At 35.8% G+C, this 20,330-nt stretch overlaps 1 protein-coding gene across 1 annotated transcript; it reads right to left on the minus strand.

Moving 5' to 3' along the window:
• Positions 1-155: 155 nt before the first annotated feature.
• LOC131620960 (protein DA1-related 2-like) lies at positions 156-3,967 on the minus strand. Its single transcript, XM_058892164.1, has 12 exons — positions 3,674-3,967; positions 3,102-3,259; positions 2,821-2,908; positions 2,604-2,727; positions 2,314-2,437; positions 2,135-2,218; positions 1,904-2,023; positions 1,379-1,591; positions 1,235-1,297; positions 1,003-1,118; positions 857-915; positions 156-723 (listed from the first exon to the last, which is right to left on the minus strand). Exons 1-12 carry the CDS (start codon positions 3,720-3,722, stop codon positions 401-403), a joined length of 1,521 nt encoding a protein of 506 aa, XP_058748147.1. The 5' UTR covers positions 3,723-3,967; the 3' UTR covers positions 156-400.
• Positions 3,968-20,330: the final 16,363 nt, after the last annotated feature.

Consider the following 20,330-nt stretch of genomic DNA (forward strand, 5'->3'; position numbering starts at 1 on the left):
TTATAAGAAGTTGCTTTCAATTGTAATTATTCTTGATTCTTGAAGCCATTTGTTATTAAGTTGAAAAAAAATTCAATGGAGTGATGCTTTGCTTTAGAATATTTGTGAAAGCAATGTTACACAGCATATTGTCAACTGCATTGATAAAATGATTAAACTAAATGCATAAAGAAAAAACACTAGCTGAATACATAAATATTATTGTCAAATTGGACTTCGGGACATCCTCACAGGACCAAATATAAGGAGTTGTCCTAGGTTCTCTCTGCCTTTAGTTTGAACCTATCCAAGAGACCAAGTTGGATAAAAAAGAAAAAAGACCAAGAGACACTTGTAGAACAATAAAAAAAGACAACAAGCTCTTCAATCCATACTTAAGAAAACATGTGTAGTTCCTTTCTTACACAGGGAAAAAACCAGTCAAACGAATATGCTCAAGAGTACTACGTAGACCATATTTATTAACAGCTTCATTAGCAGCTCTAAACCCACCACCATATGCTGGGGAAGAATCATTGACAATTTGATTCTTGAAGAACTCACCCAATTTATTTTCAACATGAGACTTTGCACCTTTCTTTGAGGATGAAGAGGAGGAAGAAGAAGCTGTGGATGTTGATGGCATGTTTTGATAGTTTGTTGGCATAACTTCTGTCTCGAGCCACATATATGAAAGAACCTGACAAATTCCTTCCTCTACTTCAGGATTGAGATTGCGGTAACCTGCTTAGGTTAACACGAATAAGATAACAGTCTCTCGTTAAACCAACTTAGTTAGTAGCTATGCAAAGATATGTGACTGCAGGGGCGTAGCTTCAAATACCAATATAAGATCAAAACATGGATTTATTTATACCTTTAAGACGTAACCATGCATGCATCAACTCATGAGCAAGTATAGCACCTGTTAGTAACCTGTATTCCATAAAAATATCAGAACTTTAATGCAGTTTGAACATCATCACTAGGAAGAAAATAGCATGGTCCATTGTCCTTAGTTACCTTGGTAGACCATATAGAACAAGAATTGCTGTAACTTCACATTTTCTTATCAGTTTTTGATGTTGAGTTCTCATCCCTATAAATCGATGACCTCCGATTCTCGGCCTTCTATGTATCTGAAACAACATAAAAGCGTCCGTAAATTATTCAAATCATCAAACAAACACTAGTTCATAATAGTTTCCACATTCTAGCCAAAGAAAACAGATGAACATGTTTAAAAATATCATACACTGGTGACAGTTTGCTCTTCTGAAAGGCATAAACCTCTTGTTTCGGGCAAATGATGAAATCCCTGAAGAAACAATTGAAAGAAATTAAGAGCAATTGAAAGTATTAACTAATAAACCAAAACAAATAATGAAATTTAGATTACATTTTTCTCTCCAACTATAGCCTCATTAAGTGCTTCTCTCTCAACAAGAAGCATAGGAACTTGCTGATCTATTCTCATATGCATTCCTTCATAATAATCTCTGATTGAATGATATAAAGGCTGACAATCACCAGTATCCATTATAGCAGATTCCATGCACTCTAAGCACAAGTTTCGCCCGTCTTCGAGTCCATAGTATTTCGTATTCCGTGGCTTCAAGATGAAAATAACAAGAAGAAAAAAAACAACGATTAGATAAAAGTTACTCTTTAGCTGCATGGTTGTCTTAAGTTTTCAGAGGTACTGTGTAGATTAGTCAAGATTTAAGTGTAGCAAACTAAACGGGGGTCCTATTTTGTCATGGTTTAACCATAATAAATAGTTTATGAAACCCTTTTTATCCACAGTTTAAACGTCAGATTTTAAACTCTGTCCATATACGCCTTCAAGGACCAATATGTATATCTATTTTGAAAATATGAATAAGTAGTATGAAACAATTTGGAATGTTAGTTAAATTAGTACCTCCAATCTTTCACAACTACAGCAACGAGCTGTATTATCATATTCATGGCATGGACAATACTTTTGAGACCAAAAGGGGTGACATCTATACTCAATCAAACCAGCAGCATTTATTGGAATCTGAAAGTTAAATAAATATCTCATGAGTTTCAAAAGGAATGAAATGGACTAAAATTCAATAACCTTAAAGCAGAACAACTTGAATAAGCAAAGATAGGTTAATAATCTTACAAATTGAAAGCAAACTTCACATTTCGGGTGAGTCAACTCTTTAAAACAGGACTTGTGATATGGATGCTTCCCTGACAAAGAAAACTTAGATCAACAAAACAAAACAGAAAGTCAGAAACAGATGAAAAATGTGTCAAAACCATAAAGAGAATTAAATGATGATCTCAACATTTCATTACCTCGCGCTCGGTAATGGGATGGCGACACGAGTGGCATTTAAAGCAGTCTGGATGAAAATAAGTATCCATGCAACCTAAACAATTTCCATAGATTATCTCCTGACTGCAGCCGCCACATATTCTTCTGTTGAAAGGAAAACACACACATTCAAACAATTAATAAGTAATGCCAGAAGAACCATAGTTTTAAACTACAGTCTGCAACCATAATATAGATTTAATAGGCGCGTCTACACCGCCACAACTCTAATTGTGTCTGTGTTTGTCCGCATTTTTCTGCAATATTTTACCTATATTCATTGGGATAAAATGGCGCCGGAGCATAAGGAGGGTGTGCAGATGAGTTATAGTTATCATGAAGTGCCTTTCCATAATCTTCACCATTTCCTTCCCCCCACCTATATCCTTGATGAGCTAATAAAAATGCAAATAAAACTTTAATCTTTGATTAAAAATGTCATTATACAAAAAGAAAATCACTTTTTTTTTTGGAAATTAAGTACTTACCATTCGGTCTCTTCGAATCTTCAGACGAAGAAAGTGACATTGCATGGCCCAAATCCTCTTTCTCCTTTTGAGCTCTACCACGATCATCCTAATTACATCAGTAGTATTAAAACACAATAGTGCAATTTCCTCTATTCATAACAAAGGCAACAACAATATACACACAAAAACAAAAAGGGATAGCGGCCAGCTTATCGCCGGTTTGCATGATTAAATGAATTGAAATAGTACTAAAATATATACATGATTGAAGAAAATTGAAATTCAGTGATGATCTTTACCAAAGCTCTAGATGGAGCACGCCAAGACATGCTTTCTTCGGAAGAGTCATGAAGATGACGACCGCTCCTTCCTCTATTATTAGGCCCACCTTTGAAAAGCTTACTAAGCCATTTCATGAAACCAGACTTTCTCTCTGGGTGTGAAGAAACATAATCTCCTGCTCACCACCAAAATTTTCATCATTCAATAACTAAAGTTAGAATTCATGAACAGTCATTTCAGCCCAGTTGAAGGCGTATATGATGTTCGACGCATACACACGTAATTATATTCAATCACTTTCATTTTCAGAAATAGTTAGCGTGTGTCTGATGTGCGTGTCCGTGTCCATGTCCATGTCCGTGTCTGTGTTGTGTTGGCACTTCTTAGTAAATTTTAAAACTTTAAGAATGCCCATTTAATGGAATCAATAGAAAAAGCTTGAAGTTCAAGTAATAGCTTCATGGGGTGGTTGATAATCAAGAAAAATCAAATTTTTTCAAGTGGGTTGGAGTGAAATTGTGTAAAGGAGATAACTTTGAAAATCTAAGTGCATAGGATCAAGGAAAACAAAGAGAAAGAGAGAGAATACCATATATACATGGATGAGAAAGATGGTTGATATCAGAAGAAGGAGCCATAAGAATGAAAGGGAGAGTGAGGGTAAGGAGAGAAGAAGAAGAAGAATGAAAATGACAAAGAGAGAGAAAGAGAGAGATGGAAAAGAAGAGGCATTGTAGATGGATGGTTAATAGTGGTTGAAAAAGAGAGAGATGAGGAGAGGAATCAAGAGAGATTCTTGGCTTGGAAAGCAATGAAGAGAAAGTAGAGAGAATGGCAGAAAGACGGTGTTTTGGAGAATCTTGCTGATGAGGAGAATATTAAGTTAAGGGTTGATTGCAGAGAACCAATAAGAGGATAGAGAGAGAAAGAAAAAACAATACAAAAGGAAAATAGTGCTGTGTTTACACGCATGGAGTTCATGTTCATGCATTGATAGTGTGTGCAAAATTCTAAGTACTATTTTTGTGCTGTCTTGAGGTTGAAGTTGAAACTCATGGCTTGTTATAGTGTAGTGCAAAATTATACCTTTTTTGCTTTTATATGGTTCCATCGTACCAAGGTCAACTTCTTTATGGTTACTACTATCTATAGATGTTTCCAAAATCATCACATTGAACCAAGTCATTGATTGACTTGCACCAAAATATCATGATATTTTAATTTTAAAAAATGATTATTAAAATAAAATGCTCTATTTTTTTTAATATTTATCCTAAATTATTAGTCACTTTGTCAATTTCACACATTAAAAGAATATAATTAATTTTATATGAAAAACAAAATTATAAATAATGACATAAGAAAGAGCTCTCATTCAAATTATGTGAATTTCAGTATTATTGAAGACCATTGACAAGTTGTCAATGGACATTTATGAGATTTATGTGTGATTTTCTTGACAGCAATAGACTTGTTAAAAGGGTTAATTGATCATTCATTATTTTGGTTAGGGATGTTAAAAACCAAACCGGCTTAATTAAAAACTGTTAAACTGAATTGAACCAAATCAAAACTGCAAAAATAATATTTGATTCGAATGTGTTTGGACTATTTTTTAATAAAATTGCGCGGTTCGGTTTGATTTGCGGTTTATATTTAACAAATCGAACAAAAGCAAATCAAACCGCATTACATTACGAAATCTTACTATCCAATATATATTTCTTTAATTCTTTAAAGAAATCACCAATTGTATGTGTATTTTATTATATTTTTTGTATGATATTTATTATAATTTATGTATCAACAAAAAAAATATTATTCATTTATAAATATTATTTTGATAAAATAAATTTATCGTATTCTTTATATGATATTATTTAAAAATGCAATTTTATGTATATCAATTTTTAGATTTAGAATAAATTTGTAAGACGCAATTTTATGTATCAAATTTTAAACTTATTTTGACAATTATAAATTTTTTTTTATAGTAATGTATGAATGATAAAACACAATTATATTTTCTCTATATGTCTAGGTATGACATAATAATTTTTTTGTAAAAACCGAACCAACCCAAATCACATTAGTTTAGTTTGGTTTGATTCGGCTTTATTTTCCAAATCAATGAAATCAAACCAAACCGAACCGTATTTTTTGATCTTACGATTCAGATAATTTTTAACGTTAAAATCGCACCGCAAATACTCCAAGTTTTGACAGGTAGGTTGACAACTTTTATTGAGGTTAGATCGTTTTTGCTGGTGAAATGTATTTATAAGTTGTCGTTTAAGATTCTAGTTAACAATCTAAAGTAGGTGATTCACCGAGTTATTTTGGAATTTTAAATAACTTTTATCAAAGACAAACAATTTTATGATAAGGTGTTGCTTTGCTTATGAAATTATAGATGGGTTAAAAAAGACAAAAAAAATGATTCGAGAAATTTTATGACTGTGTTGAGTGGGATTTGTGAGTTTAGTGACGATAAAGATGATTTCTTTTTGTAGATATCTTGGAATCACAATGACTCTGGTTTTAGTAAACTAACTTACTTTTTCCTAGTTTTTGAGAACGATGAATGATTAGGAATGGTTGTTAACTCTTGTTGCTCTGCGAAGAATTGTCTCCACAATGACAATTGGGTCTCCATCGCAGATTAAAACTTAAACACACCTTCGAATCAATACTCCCAGAACTCTTCCCTTTTACTATGGAAGAACAACACCATACCTCATTATTACCTTCGATTCAATGTCAACTTTTACGATTTTAAGCTATGGCGATGTGACATATATTGAGGTTTATGCCATAATTCGATTTATGGTTGATAAGTGAGAAGAAATTTAGTGAAAATAATGATTGTGTGACAAGATATTAACTGAGATGTCACACATCCAAAAATGAATTCCGTTTATAGAAATAAATATATGACATGATTTAAAAAATAAAATTTTTTTTTTTATAATTGAGAGAGTAAAATAGACCCAATTAAAAATAAAAAAGATATTGTGAGATATTGGATCGAACTTTAGTATTGTCGAAGGATAGCATTTTGGTTCGACAGTTCGACAGAGTTAAGCATGAAGTCGAAGGATTGTTCACATGCTGGTGTCCAAGTGTGCATGCTATAGTCGAAGATGGGTCTAGCATGCAGATGTCGAAGATGCTAGGGTTGTTAGCATGTTAAATTAGGTTTTAGTGTTTAAACCCTAATTTGTTAAGTTAGCTTGTTTATTAAGTTGGCTTTTTAATGGGCCTTGCTGAAAAAGCCCATTAGTTAGTATGTTAGGTTTTATTATAAATAGCATACTAGTCTCTCATCATTGCTAAGCTGCAAATCCTAATTTAGGGTGAGAGAGGTTATTTGTTATTCTTGTAAACTTGTAATCTTGTTTTAAGAGAAAGTGAAAGAATAACAGTTATAACCAATTCTTGTGTTCTTCTTCTCTTCCCTAATTCCCTATTATACTTTGTTATTGGTATCGTTTTTCACATCAAATTGGTGCGGTGAGCATGGAGAAGATGCCTTCAACAAAGTATGAGATTGAAAAGTTCACCGGAGTGAATGATTTCGGTCTGCGGCGCTTGAAGATGAAAGCCCTACTGGTTCAACAAGGTTGTTTGGAAGCGTTGAAGGGAGAGGCAGCCATGAATGCAGAATTGACGGCAGCGGAGAAGACGAATATGATCGAGAAAGCACACAGCGCAATTTTGTTGAGCCTTGGTGATAAGGTTCTCCAGCAGGTATCAAAGGAGACGACGGCATCAGGGTTATGGGTGAAACTTGAAAGTTTGTATATGACCAAATCGCTGGTAAATCGACTCTACCTGAAGCAAGCTTTGTATTCATTCAAGATGATTGAAGACAAAGTATTGGCTGAGCAGTTGGATATGTTCAACAAGCTGATTCTTGATCTTGAAAATATTGATGTGAAGATCGATGATGAAGATCAAGCGCTGTTACTATTGTGTTCTTTGCCTCGATCCCATGCTCACTTCAAAGAAACTTTCTTGTATGGAAGGGAGTCCCTGACCTTTGAAGAAGTTCAATCAGCCCTATATTCAAAGGACCTGAACGAACGAAAGGAGCATAAACCTTCGACTGCTGGTGAAGGTTTGGCTGTTAAAGGAAAATTCTTGCGAAAGAATGGTAAGTTCGACAAGAAGGGCAAAAGCCAGTCGAAGTCTTACAGTGGAGAAACATCTGGCATTCGATGCTATCATTGTAAGAAGGAGAGTCACACAAGAAAGGTGTGCCCTGAACGCCTGAAAGATCATGGAGGTAAGGATAATGGCAATGCAGCCATTGTTCAAGATGATTTGGAATCATCTGATGTTCTTGTGGTTTCAAGCAGTGACTCGAAAAGAGAGTGGATTATGGATTCAAGTTGCACTTGGCACATGACTCCAAACAAAGACTTGTTCGAGGAATTATGTGATCAAGATGGTGGATCAGTATTGCTGGGAAATAACAAGGCTTGCAAGATTGCAGGTGTTGGATCTGTGAGATTCAAGCTCCATGATGAGTCAATAAGGTTGTTGACTGAAGTCAGGTATGTTCCTGATTTGAAGAGAAATCTGCTTTCTCTTGGTGAATTCGACAAGAAAGGATACGCTTTCCAAGGAGAGAAAAGTATCCTAAGAGTCATGAAGGGGTCGAAGGAAGTCTTGAGAGGCGTGAAGAAACAAGGCTTGTATACCCTTAGGCTGAAGTTGTAAGTGGTTCGACAAATGTTGTATCTACGAAACCTTTGTCGAAGACAGAAATCTGGCACATGAGATTGGGCCATGTCAGTGAAAGGGGTCTGGTCGAATTAGGGAAACAAAATCTGCTTGGTGGAGACAAAGTCGAAAAGCTGAAGTTTTGTGAACCTGTGTACTTGGAAAATCTTGCAGAGTGAAGTTCAACAAAGGCAAACAAAGAACACATGGATCCCTTGATTACATCCATGCTGATCTTTGGGGGCCTGCAAGGTGTCCATCACATTCAGGAGCGAGGTATTTTCTATCCATAGTAGATGATTATTCTAGAAAATTATGGGTATTCATCCAGAAGACTAAGGATGAAACTTTTGAGAATTTCAAAAGTTGGAAGACTCTGGTTGAAAATGAGACTGGCAGAAAGGTCAAGAGGTTGAGAACCGACAATGGCCTTGAATTTTGCAATGAGGCATTCGACAGTTTTTGTGCTGCCTCTGGTATTGCAAGGCATAGAACTACTGCAGGTACTCCACAGCAAAATGGTTTGGCTGAAAGGTTTAATCGAACTATTTTGGAGAGAGTCAGATGCATGTTGACTAGTGCGGGGTTAACGAAGGTGTTCTGGGCTGAGGCTGTTTCGACAACAACATATCTGATAAACAGATGTCCTTCGACAGTGTTAGATATGAAGACACCTGAAGAAGTTTGGTCGGGACATCCACCAGATCTCGACAAACTGAGAGTATTTGGCTGCGTAGCCTATGCTCACATTAGGCAAGACAAGGTCGAACCTAGAGCTCTGAAATGCATGTTCATGGGATACCCTGAAGGAGTTAAAGCTTATAGGCTATGGTGCCTAGAGCCAGGTCACAGGAGGTGTATCACCAGTCGAGATGTAATTTTCAATGAAGCTGAAATGGCTTTTAAGAAAACTGATGATGTTGGTCGAAGTACAGAAACATCTGACGAAGAGCTGGAACAGGTAGAGATTCCTGTTGAGGTGGAGCATGTTGATGCTGAATTGCATATCCCAGATGAAGTCGAAGAAGAAGCAGAAGATGCTGAAGTTGAGGAAACTGACGATGACTACCTATTGTCGAGAGATAGGTCGAGAAGAGTCATCAAGCCACCTCAGAGACTTGGATATGCAAATCTTATAGCTTATGCCTTAATCTCTGCAAGTGAGGTTCTAGATGAAGAACCTAGACACTATAAGGAAGTTATGAGGAGTCGAAATAAGACTGAATGACTGAAGGCCATGGATGATGAGATGAAATCTCTTCATGATAATCATACTTGGGAACTGATCAAGAAACCTGTTGGGGCAAGGTTAGTCAGCTGTAAATGGATTTTCAAAGTTAAGGAAGGAATTGAAGGAGTGACGTCGAAAAGATACAAGGCAAGGTTAGTTGCAAGGGGTTTCACTCAGAAAGAAGGTGTCGACTTCAATGATGTGTTTTCTCCTGTTGTGAAGCATAGGTCTATTCGAATGTTACTTGCCATGGTAGCACAGTTCGATCTTGAACTGGAACAAATGGATGTGAAGACTGCGTTCTTGTATGGTGATCTAGATGAAACGATCCTGATGAGGCAACCTGAAGGGTATGTCGAAAAGGGGAAGGAAGATTATGTGTGCAAGTTAAAGAGATCTTTGTATGGGCTGAAATAATCTCCTCAACAGTGGAATAGGAGATTCGACAAGTTCATGGCACGCATAAGTTTCATTAGAAGTCAGTTCGACCACTGCGTTTACTTCAGATTTCGACCTGGTAATTCATTTGTTATTTTGTTGCTTTATGTGGATGATATTCTCATAGCAAGCAACAATGTTGAAGATGTGACGAGGGTGAAGGCTGAACTCAATAAGGAGTTCGATATGAAGGATCTGGGAGCTGCTTCCAGAATTCTTGGAATTGACATTCAAAGAGATAGAAAGAAGTCGAAGTTATGCTTATCTCAAGAGGCATATCTACGAAAGATTCTCGAAAAGTTTGGTATGTCGAATTCGAAGCCAGTTGTGACTCCAACAAACCCTCAATTCAAGCTGAGTATTGATCAGTGTCCCAGTACTGATGTTGAAAGAGCCTATATGAATAGCATTCCGTATGCTAATATAGTTGGTTCTTTGATGTATGCTATGGTCTGTACTAGACCCGACATAGCATATGCAGTAAGTCTTGTAAGCAGGTACATGGCGAATCCTGGAAAAGCTCACTGGCAAGCATTGAAGTGGATTTTAAGGTACATAAATGGGTCTCTGAATAGAGTCCTAATTTATGGCGGAGCCTTGGGTGAAGATAGTAAAGCAGTAATAGAAGGATATGTCGACTCTGATTATGCAGGTTGTATGGATTCCATAAAATCTATTTCTGGATATGTTTTCACTATGTTTGGCACTGCAATTAGTTGGAAAGCAACACTTCAGAAGGTTGTTGCTCTATCAACCACTGAAGCGGAGTATATTGCCCTAACTGAAGCTGTGAAAGAAGCATTATGGCTTGAAGGTTTTGCGAAGGAGCTGAAACTTCAAGGTCGAGGTATCACTGTTAAATGTGATAGTCAAAGTGCAATACACCTGTCGAAAAATTCAGCCTATCATGAGCGAACTAAGCACATTGATGTGAGGCTGCATTTTGTCAGAGGAGTAATCGAGCGTGGAGAAGTCCAAGTGCTGAAGGTTTCGACTGAAGACAATGCTGCTGATATGATCACCAACACATTGCCGAGTTGCAAGTTTTTCCACTGTATGCAGTTGATAAAGCTGCATGAAGAAAGCTAGTTTGTTCCTTGACGTTGTAGAGTTAGGTCCAAGGTGGAGATTTGTGAGATATTGGATCGAAATCTAGTATTGTCGAAGGGTAGCTTCTTGGTTCGACAGTTCGACAGAGTTAAGCATGAAGTCGAAGGATTGTTCACATGCTGGTGTCGAAGTGTGCATGCTATAGTCGAAGATGGATCTAGCATGCAGATGTCGAAGATGCTAGGGTTGTTAGCATGTTAAATTAGGTTTTAGTGTTTAAACCCTAATTTGTTAAGTTAGCTTGTTTATTAAGTTGGCTTGTGTAATGGACCTTGCTGAAAAAGCCCATTAGTTAGTATGTTAGGTTTTATTATAAATAGCATACTAGTCTCTCATCATTGCTAAGCTGCAAATCCTAATTTAGGGTGAGAGAGGTTATTTGTTATTCTTGTAAACTTGTAATCTTGTTTTAAGAGAAAGTGAAAGAATAACAGTTATAACCAATTCTTGTGTTCTTCTTCTCTTCCCTAATTCCCTATTATACTTTGTTATTGGTATCGTTTTTCACATCAGATATTTTATCAATAACGGATTACAATATAGAGACTGATTTATCTCTATATAAAATATGTCAAAGGCCAAATTTAGATATTAACTTTTTGCTAGGGACTAAACTAGGCTGCCCAAAAATTAAGAAATCAAATTGATAATTAGTCTAATAATAAAATAAATTTTGATTTTTTAAAGATATATTAAAAGAATTTAATGGGAGTGCACTTTCAGTGTAAAAAATATTACATAAATTCTAATCAGATTCTTTTAAAGAGTTTAAAGATAGTGCACTGATAGTGCAAACAAACTTTACACATACATCCAATCAAAACCCTTACACTTGCAATGTCATATTAATTTTTTTAAATTAAAATTATGTTTTAATTGAATACATGGTTGTGATTGGTTGACAGTGTAAAAATATTTTACACTGTCACTGCATATCCCTTTTTCTCTATTTTAAAATGTTAAATTGTATAAGTAATTTAAAATTTAAAAATAATTTGATAAGATATATGAGTGTTATTATTGGTTAACAGTGTAAAATTAATTTACACGCACATCTCTTTTCTCGTATTAAAATTATAAATATAATTTTGTAAAGACAAAATGTAGAACATCAATTCACTAATTGTCAATTCATTATCTTTAATCTCCTTTTCAAATTCCATTCATACGTTGCGAATACAAACCGTACGTTGCTTATTCCCTCCGCCAAAATGATCCGAACCATTCTGTGCAATTTATCTTCAATTATTTAGGTGTACAATTTGTCTTCAATTTGACGTGACATGCCATACACCAAGAAGATTAAATATTTATCTTTATATTTATCATTACCAAACTGAGGTTAGACATAAGGTATTTGTTCTTTCAAAATACTCACTAATTTTTATAATTATATACGATATTTATTGATTGAAGATTAACCTGATTCTGAGTTTGAGGTGTCTATCTAGAAACATATTCTAAGTCAAAAATCTTAATTATGATAAGTTAAGAAAAAAATTTACACACTGCAAATTTTATGAATAAATAAAAAGTTCATTTCAACTTGTTTAATAGTATGTTTGATATTTGACCATATCAACATATTCAATTTTAAAATTTATTAAATTTAAAATTTTGAGTAATTTCGAATCAGTTTTGATGGATAAGAATCAATCAACGGATTGAATTTTTTTTCTTCACTCGAGTAAATCAACTAACTTTGTTGCAAGAAAATTATCGCTATACAATGACAATGGAGAAGAAAGAAAATATAAATTGGGGAAAAAGGGGTTTAGAGTTTAACAAAAATAAGGGAAAAAAGAAGAGTCGTTAATTCTGCAGAGTAAACTCTCTGCTCTTTATTATGCAAACTGTAATTATTAATCTAATACAAGAATAAGGGTTACTCCCTATTTATAGTTGAGTTTGCTTGCTCCCTAAGACAAAACTCAAAATACAGAAAAATAAACCTAAGTCGTAAAACCTACCGAGAAACCTGCTTCGACGTTTTGACAAATCTAGGTGTTTCGACAACAACATGCTTTGACACCGTGAATTATATTCTCAACACACCACCTAATTGATCTAGGTGTTTCATCATTGATCTTAACTTTTTAAACACTTTGACCCGCACTCCTTTTATCATGACGTCTGCAATCTGATTCTCAGTTTTGTAGTGTTCCAAGTTCATATTCTCTTTTGCTACTTGCTCTCGAAGATAATGGAACCTAATTTTGATGTGCTTGCTTCGTCCATGTGCTATCGGGTTATTCTCCATATTGATAGTTGACATGCTGTCAATTTTCATGGAAATTGCTCCATGATCTTTCCCTATAATCTCTTCGACCAAATTCACCATCCACGTTGCTTGACATTCACAAAGAGAAGCAGTTATGTACTCTGCTTCACATGACGAAAATGCTATTACGGGTTCTTTTCTCGAACACCAAGCAACTAGTGCACCACCTAGCATAAACACATAACCATATGTGGATTTTCTATCCTCAGTATCACTACACCAATTTGAGCCGGTGTAACCCACTAACTTATATTATTTTCCTTCATCAGCCGCAAGAAACTAAATTTCATAGATGAGAGTTCCTTTCAAATACCGTAGTATCTTCTTCGTTGGTGCTAGTTGTGATACCTTTGCCTTTTGCATGAATCTACTCACCATACATACACTGTATACTAAGTTAAGCCTTGTGTGATAAATTTATCTTAATGACCCAATAAGTCTTTTTTATTGGGTTGGATCGACATCATCTTCATCTGAGTCATTCGACAGTTGCACTGTTGGTTCAGCAGGTGTCAAAATCGAATTACAATCTTCCATCTCAAATCTCTTGAGAATTTCGCCTACAAATCTTCTTTGATAGATCATCAAGTCTCTACTACTCTTTTAGAATTCGATGCCAAGGAAATATGAAATGTCGCCCTGATCAGACATCTCAAACTCCTTACTAAGATCACCTTTGAAGTCTTCGGTCTCTTTCTTGCAACTACCTATTTTCAACAAGTCATCAACATAGAGACGTTGTATAAGCAATTCACTCTCACTTCTTCTTACATATACTCCATGCTCAGTTGTGCATTCACAAATTCCTTTTCCATTAGAAAACTGTCTATTTTCTTATTCCAAGCTCTTGGAGCTTGTTTGAGTCCATACATGGCTTTATGCAGCCTATACATCTTTCTTTCTTCGTCATGTTTCACAAACCCAAATGGTTGTGCAACATAAACTTCTTTATCTAAGGGGCCATTTAGGAATTCACGTTTCACATCCATCTGACACATGTGCTAGTTGTTCATGTTTGCTAGACCAAAAACCAACTTGATTATTTTGATCCTAAGAACATGTGCAAAAACTTCATCAAATTCGATTTCTTCTTTCTGAAGAAATCATTTCGCCATAATTCTTGACTTGTTTTGAGTTACTTCTCCTTTAGGATTCAAATTCACCTTGTATACCCAATTCACATCGATTTCCTTCTTGCCTTGAGTCAATTTGACAAGTGACCAAGTGTTATTGACTTCGATGGACTCATTCATTGCTTTCATACACTTCGAATCTTTCAATGTCTAAGTTGCACTGACTGGTTCGGCATCTGCATAGAAAGCAAAGTGCACCAACTCATCTTCATTATTGACTGCATCATCTGATGTAATCACATATTCTTACAACCTTGTAGGCATATGTCTTGTTCTTTGAGGTCTGCTTTGGCCGCTTGAACTCTGACTTCTTCTTGTCTAACTTCTCTATCGACTTCACTAGTTGGTTCTTCACATAAGATTCTCACTATCTTTCTTGACATTTTCAGTCCATCGCATTCCTTAAGCTCATATATGATCACGTGCCTGTTGATCACAATTTGCTTGTTCATTGGGTCTAATAACTTGTATCCACCAGTCGAATGATATCCTATTAGGATCATTTGACTCGATTTGTCTTCAAGTTTTCTTCTCAATTAATCTGGAACAGGTCTATATGTTATAGATCCAAATATATTCAAATGACTCAAGCTAGGCTTGACACCAGACTAATATTCTTCTGGAATAATTCCTTCTAGCTTCTTTGTCGGACATCTATTCAGGATGTATGATGCAGTCGACATAACTCTCACCATATTCATGATGGTTCATTCTTTCTTTCTGCAGTTCCATTATGTTGTGGTGTGTAGGCTGGCACCACCTAATGCACAATCCCTTCTTTTTCACATAATGCGTCGAAGTATTTCGACACATACTCTCCACCACCATTAGTCCTTAAAACCTTAAGCTTTCGACCACTTTATCTTTTGACCATAGATTTAAACTTGGCAAATACCTCGATCACTTCACTTTTCTTCTTAATTAAGTAAGTCCACAATTTTTGACTGAAATCATCTATGAATATGACAAAGCATCTATTACCTCCATTCGAATCCACTTGGATAGGATCACACACATCAGAGTAATATGACTTCAAGGATTGCCTTCGACTTGCTTCATGTATCATTGCGGAAGATATTCTTGTGATGCTTTACATGCACACATTCCTCACATACTTTGTTTGAAATGTTAATTCCTGGTAACCCTGAAACCATATTTCTTCTTTTCAAATCTCTGATTTCTTTAAAGTTGAGATGACCAAGTCGATATTGTCATATCCATTCATCCCTAGTAGCTAGAGTCGCAAGATACTTGTGCTCTATCACATTAAGTTCAATCTTGAAGGTTCTATTCCGAGACAAAGGAGCCTTCAAGATTAACCTTCCACTTGAGGCGACAACTCTCAACATCTTGTATTCAATTGACACCTCGTAGTTTTTTTTCAACCAACTTCCCTATGTTGAGCAAATTTCTCTTCATGTCTGGTATGTACAACACATTGGAAATTACTAACCTTTTGCCATCTTTCCTCATAATCTGAATAACACCAATACCTCCAGCTGCTAGAGAAATGTCATTTGCAAATTTCACCATGTTCTTCACCGAGGGCTTTATGTTGACAAACTAATCTTTCCTTCTAGACATGTGTGATGAGCACCCTAAATCCAAGTACCATTGGTCCTTGAATCTTTCTTCATCTCTTATTGTGACCATCGACATCATCTTATTTTCTTTATGTTTTGCAAACTTTGCATCACTTTCTTGATTTTTGTTTTGTGTTTTTGGACAGTCTTTAGAATAATGACCATACTTTTGACAATTGAAACACTGTGTAATACGGTGAACTGACTTTTTATTAATCGGAATGTCGCGGTAAGCAAGAGTCGCCACCGACTTTTATTTTATCCAAACAAATTCGGAAAGGCAAAAAGAAACAGAAAAAAAACCCTTTTAAGAAATCTAAGTTCGGGGGTAATTTATGCAAAGGGAAGGTGTAAGGCACCCTTTGCATCCATGGTTTTCCATGGGCTCTTAATTGCTTTGCTTGCTCGTTTGTTTTTTTTAAAAAAGGTAGATGAAAGAAAAAAGTGGACTTTAGCTCGTAAATGAGCGTAGCCAGTTTTCGAAGAATTGTGAGAAAGAATATTAAAGATGAGCATTGCAAGGCAATTAGGGGCAATTACCTTAAACTCAGATGATAGGTCTCTTTTTAGCCTTTCAGAATGAAAGGGTCTATCCTTGCCATAAGAGGGCAGGAAGCCTTTCGTTTGGAGGTTGAAGGGTCGTCGAAGCATCCTTTGCCATAAGACTATCCCATGCCATAGAAGGGCAGGTAATCTAAGGCAAGGATCAGGATAAGCCATTTTTCGTTAGGCAACCAGAAGATACATCAGCCTTTTTCCGTAGGCAACTTCCGAGGGTCGAGGTCATTTGTGTATCGAAGGCAGCATCATTTAGGGTCGTGACCTTTTTATCGAGGCAACATGGCTGAGGTATCCTCGTATTCGAGGGACTTGGCTTATTCTGCAAAAACACAAAGGCAACAGGCAACAAGGCAGCAGAGAGGTTACCCAAAGGGTGCGTGTGTGCAACAATCACGTGATTATATTCAGATATTTATCTTTTAATTAGTTATTCTAATTCAATTTAAGGCTTGCACTCCCTAGGATTACTAACCACGCAGTAATATAAAGCAATAAAGGGGGCGGGAAATTGTAACCAGCGGATCCCTTATCAGGGTTTGACACAAGTAATAATAATAAGAGGCATAAAATAAAATGAGGTTTAGGGTTACCAATGACGTAGCTTTGGCAATAGATAAACCTGAAAGGGAGGAAGAACAAGAAGGCAAAGTACAGTGAGTGCATTATTAGTTCAGAGACAGTCAGGGTTAACCCTAATAGAATAAAAGATAAATAAATTAATAATGAATAAATAAATAATACTTAGCTTCGATTTGGATTTGATCTGATATGGTTAGAGTCGGAGGTTGCTCAGAGGTGAACCCTGAAACAAAAGCAAAGGCAAAATAATAGATGTGAGAGTATGCGGTGTTCAAAAGGATTAAAAGGATAAACCCTAAAAGTAAAAGGAAACAAAATATACTTTAGATAAATAAGATACTTAGCTTTGAGTATTGATCTGGCGCATTATCGGGAGACCTTTGAAGAATCGACCTGGGTGATCCAGTGTGTCTCACGCATGGGGGTCCTTGATGCACATGCACATTCTGGGCGTTGGATTGAATGATGGAACAGATGGAAGGCTGTGATGACGCAGTAGCACCATAGCGCGTGTGTCTTGATCCACGGAATCTGGCTGTTTCCATTCAAAAGAACGCGCGCAAACCTGGCCACTCACGAGAAGACACGTATTGTCTTCTTCGTTGGAATTTCTGAAACGAGGCTTTTTACAGCGCTTGTTACAAATACGCTGTAAAATCTTGTACCTTTTATACCTGCAGAATAGCGAACAGTACCTAGAGGGCAAAGAAATATTTCGCGAGAGTGCCATTGAGTTCGTATGACTCTCACGAACTTTACTGTGGCCTTAATTTGATCAACAAATACTTATATCGAAAAGCCCCAAAACAAAACTCCAAAACCCTAATTATGGCGTTCGGTTCAAACAAGCATGAAAACGTAATTACACTTCCAGAAACGATTAACACACCACAAGGAACACATATATACAATTAGATTTGGATATGGATGCATGGATATAGAGAATCGAATTGGTTTAGAACTCGGTTAAGAACGACTTACAGTGCTTGATTCGTGTGGTTTTATGACTCGAAAACGATTGGGAATCGTTTAGTGATGTTCAGAGAACGGATTGGGATCAATTAGAAGCCTTCAATTCCTTTGTAGCCAAGGATTGCAGTTTGAGTTTTCCTTGAACTTTTTGGCTCGGGTTTGGAACTCTTGTGCTGCAAACTTCATGAATCCTAGCAATTGTCTCTGTTCAGGTACTTATAGAGGTGCAATTAGGTTAACAAAACTAAAAAGAATCTTGTTGAATCTTGATTTGCAAGTTTTGGAAAATTTGATTGGAAATATATTTTAATTCTTTCTAAATAAGTCCAAATCCAATATTTTTCACTCAAGCTCTCAAGACCACGAAATTTTTGTCATTAATGTAATATATTTGATTGGGATTGGAGCAAAATAAGATCCCTATCTATTTTTTTATGATTTTATGTATTTAATTTATGTTTTAAAATAATAAAAACCATAAAATAAATGATAAAAACTTAAAAATAAAAAGGATCTCATCATAGGGCGTGCATGGGCTCAAAGTGAAGATTGGGTGAAGAAATCATAGGCCCATTTGGAAAATTTTGGATTTTGAACCTTATCTCTTTACATTTTTTTCTCAAGAATAATCCAACTTTGACAAGGTGTATCTCCCTCAATTTTTGAGGTATGGAGGTGTTCTAAGATATTTTGGAAACCTTAGAGAGTCCTCTAACTAGTGTCTTTGGTCCCATATCAAAATCATTTTCCATTCTCATTTTATGCCCTTTTGAAAAAAGTGTCCTTTTGTTGACTTTTGAAAAGGACCTATAATGTATGAATCCATATCTCTTAAACCATTGACCTATGAGCTTTGATTCTTGGACCATTGGATAGAGGAATGAATTCCCTTAAAAATGAGCATTGGTGGGAATTTTTCTGATGAAGTATGAATATTTGGTGAATTTTCAAAGTTTGGTTGACTTTTTTCAGTTCATGCCCAAAATAGTAACTTTTGACTTTTGACTTTTCTGATCTTTCTTTGCATCATCATGATCAACCCTTGATCAAATGATGATTTTAGGGTTATGAGGATGTTGTTGACCAAATATCTTGAACTTTGACTGTATTTTGACTTGAAATGACTGTTTTGCCCTTACGAGTCGACTGTTGACCTAACCAGGATTTGAGGGACTAAATTTGCTCTGTTTGACTTTGAAACTTTATATGGAGATACTTTGGGATGTTGGTGACCCTATGGAACCACCTTGAGCCATTGATTCAATGATTTTCCTTTGAATTAATCAAACCCTAGTTCAGAGCTTTTGTGTAGGGGAGTGTGTTTATGAGCTTTTGCCTATGGACTTGAAGCTTGAATAAGAGAAATAATGTGGGCAAATTTTGGGGTATGACACACTGAATATGAATTTTGTTAGGCTTTCGACTACCACCTCTTCCTCTACCTGTTGCACCACCTCTTTGGTTGCTTTGGTATGAGGACTTTCTTTGATTCAACAATTGGTGCCTTTAGAGGTACCTAGTCATTTCCATCTATTATCAACATTAAACTTGTTTTGTTAAGAGCTAGCCATTTAAATTATTGAGGAACATTTTTTTTATTCGTCAATGGGTGTGACTTCAAGAATAAGAGTGTCATATTCTCTCTATGTCTCTCTCTCTCTCTCTCTCTCTCTCTCTCTCTCTCTCTCTCTTGTTGGATGATCAAGGAAAAGACAACGTCAATGCCAGGAAGAGGGTTTGTGAGCGTGATATGAGACTTGGTATTGGTGAATTTTTCATTCAGACATTTGAGAAACCTAATGACATAATCACGACATATTTGAAACAAAGTTATAATATTATAACTACACGAAATAGAGCATCTACAGTATGTAATAGGTCGATAGTTTTCTAGTTCCTCCCACAATACTTTTGTCTTTATGAAGTAATCAAAGACTATGAGATTACCTTGTTGAATTTGGTATAGCTCCTTTTCAATATATGAAATTCTAAAGTTGTCACTTTGAGAAAACCTTATTTTGAGGTTTTGTCAAATACACATGCAACCGATTCAACCTAGAGCACATATCTAGAAATTGATTCGTGAATGGACTGATGAATTCAAGCAAGAACCATAATGTTGCGTCAAACCCATGGTGAATAATGAGGATCAAAGGCAAACAGTTTTGGCAGTGTACCACCAATAAAGTTGTCTTTGTTCTTGGAAATCAAAGCGATGTGCATGAATTTTCTAAGAATGATAACTATTGTGATTCAATGGAGGAGAAGCGAGGGTAAGAACAGATTTTTCATTGGAATGTAAGTAGTAATAGTTGAAAGAATTTGTGGAGAAATCATCATAGTTCACAAATGTCATGCGAGAGAGCTTGAAGGAGGAAAATGATAAATAACAAGAATGAAGAATGAAGGAGGAAGTTGCTACTAATACCATGATAAACTTATTGTTTGGCAAGCAAGAAACTATGTTCTTATTCATTAGAAAGCAGGTAAAATGAAAGGAATTGTACATTCATAACAATTGTGATCAAGTACTTAAAAAGCACTAAGAGACTATTAGTAATTAACTCTAACTAACCAAAACAATTATGAACTAACAAACTTCTATAAAGAGCTTAAATATTTGTTACTTG

This window comes from Vicia villosa, linkage group LG7, assembly GCF_029867415.1.
Source record: "Vicia villosa cultivar HV-30 ecotype Madison, WI linkage group LG7, Vvil1.0, whole genome shotgun sequence".
NCBI lineage: Eukaryota > Viridiplantae > Streptophyta > Magnoliopsida > Fabales > Fabaceae > Vicia > Vicia villosa.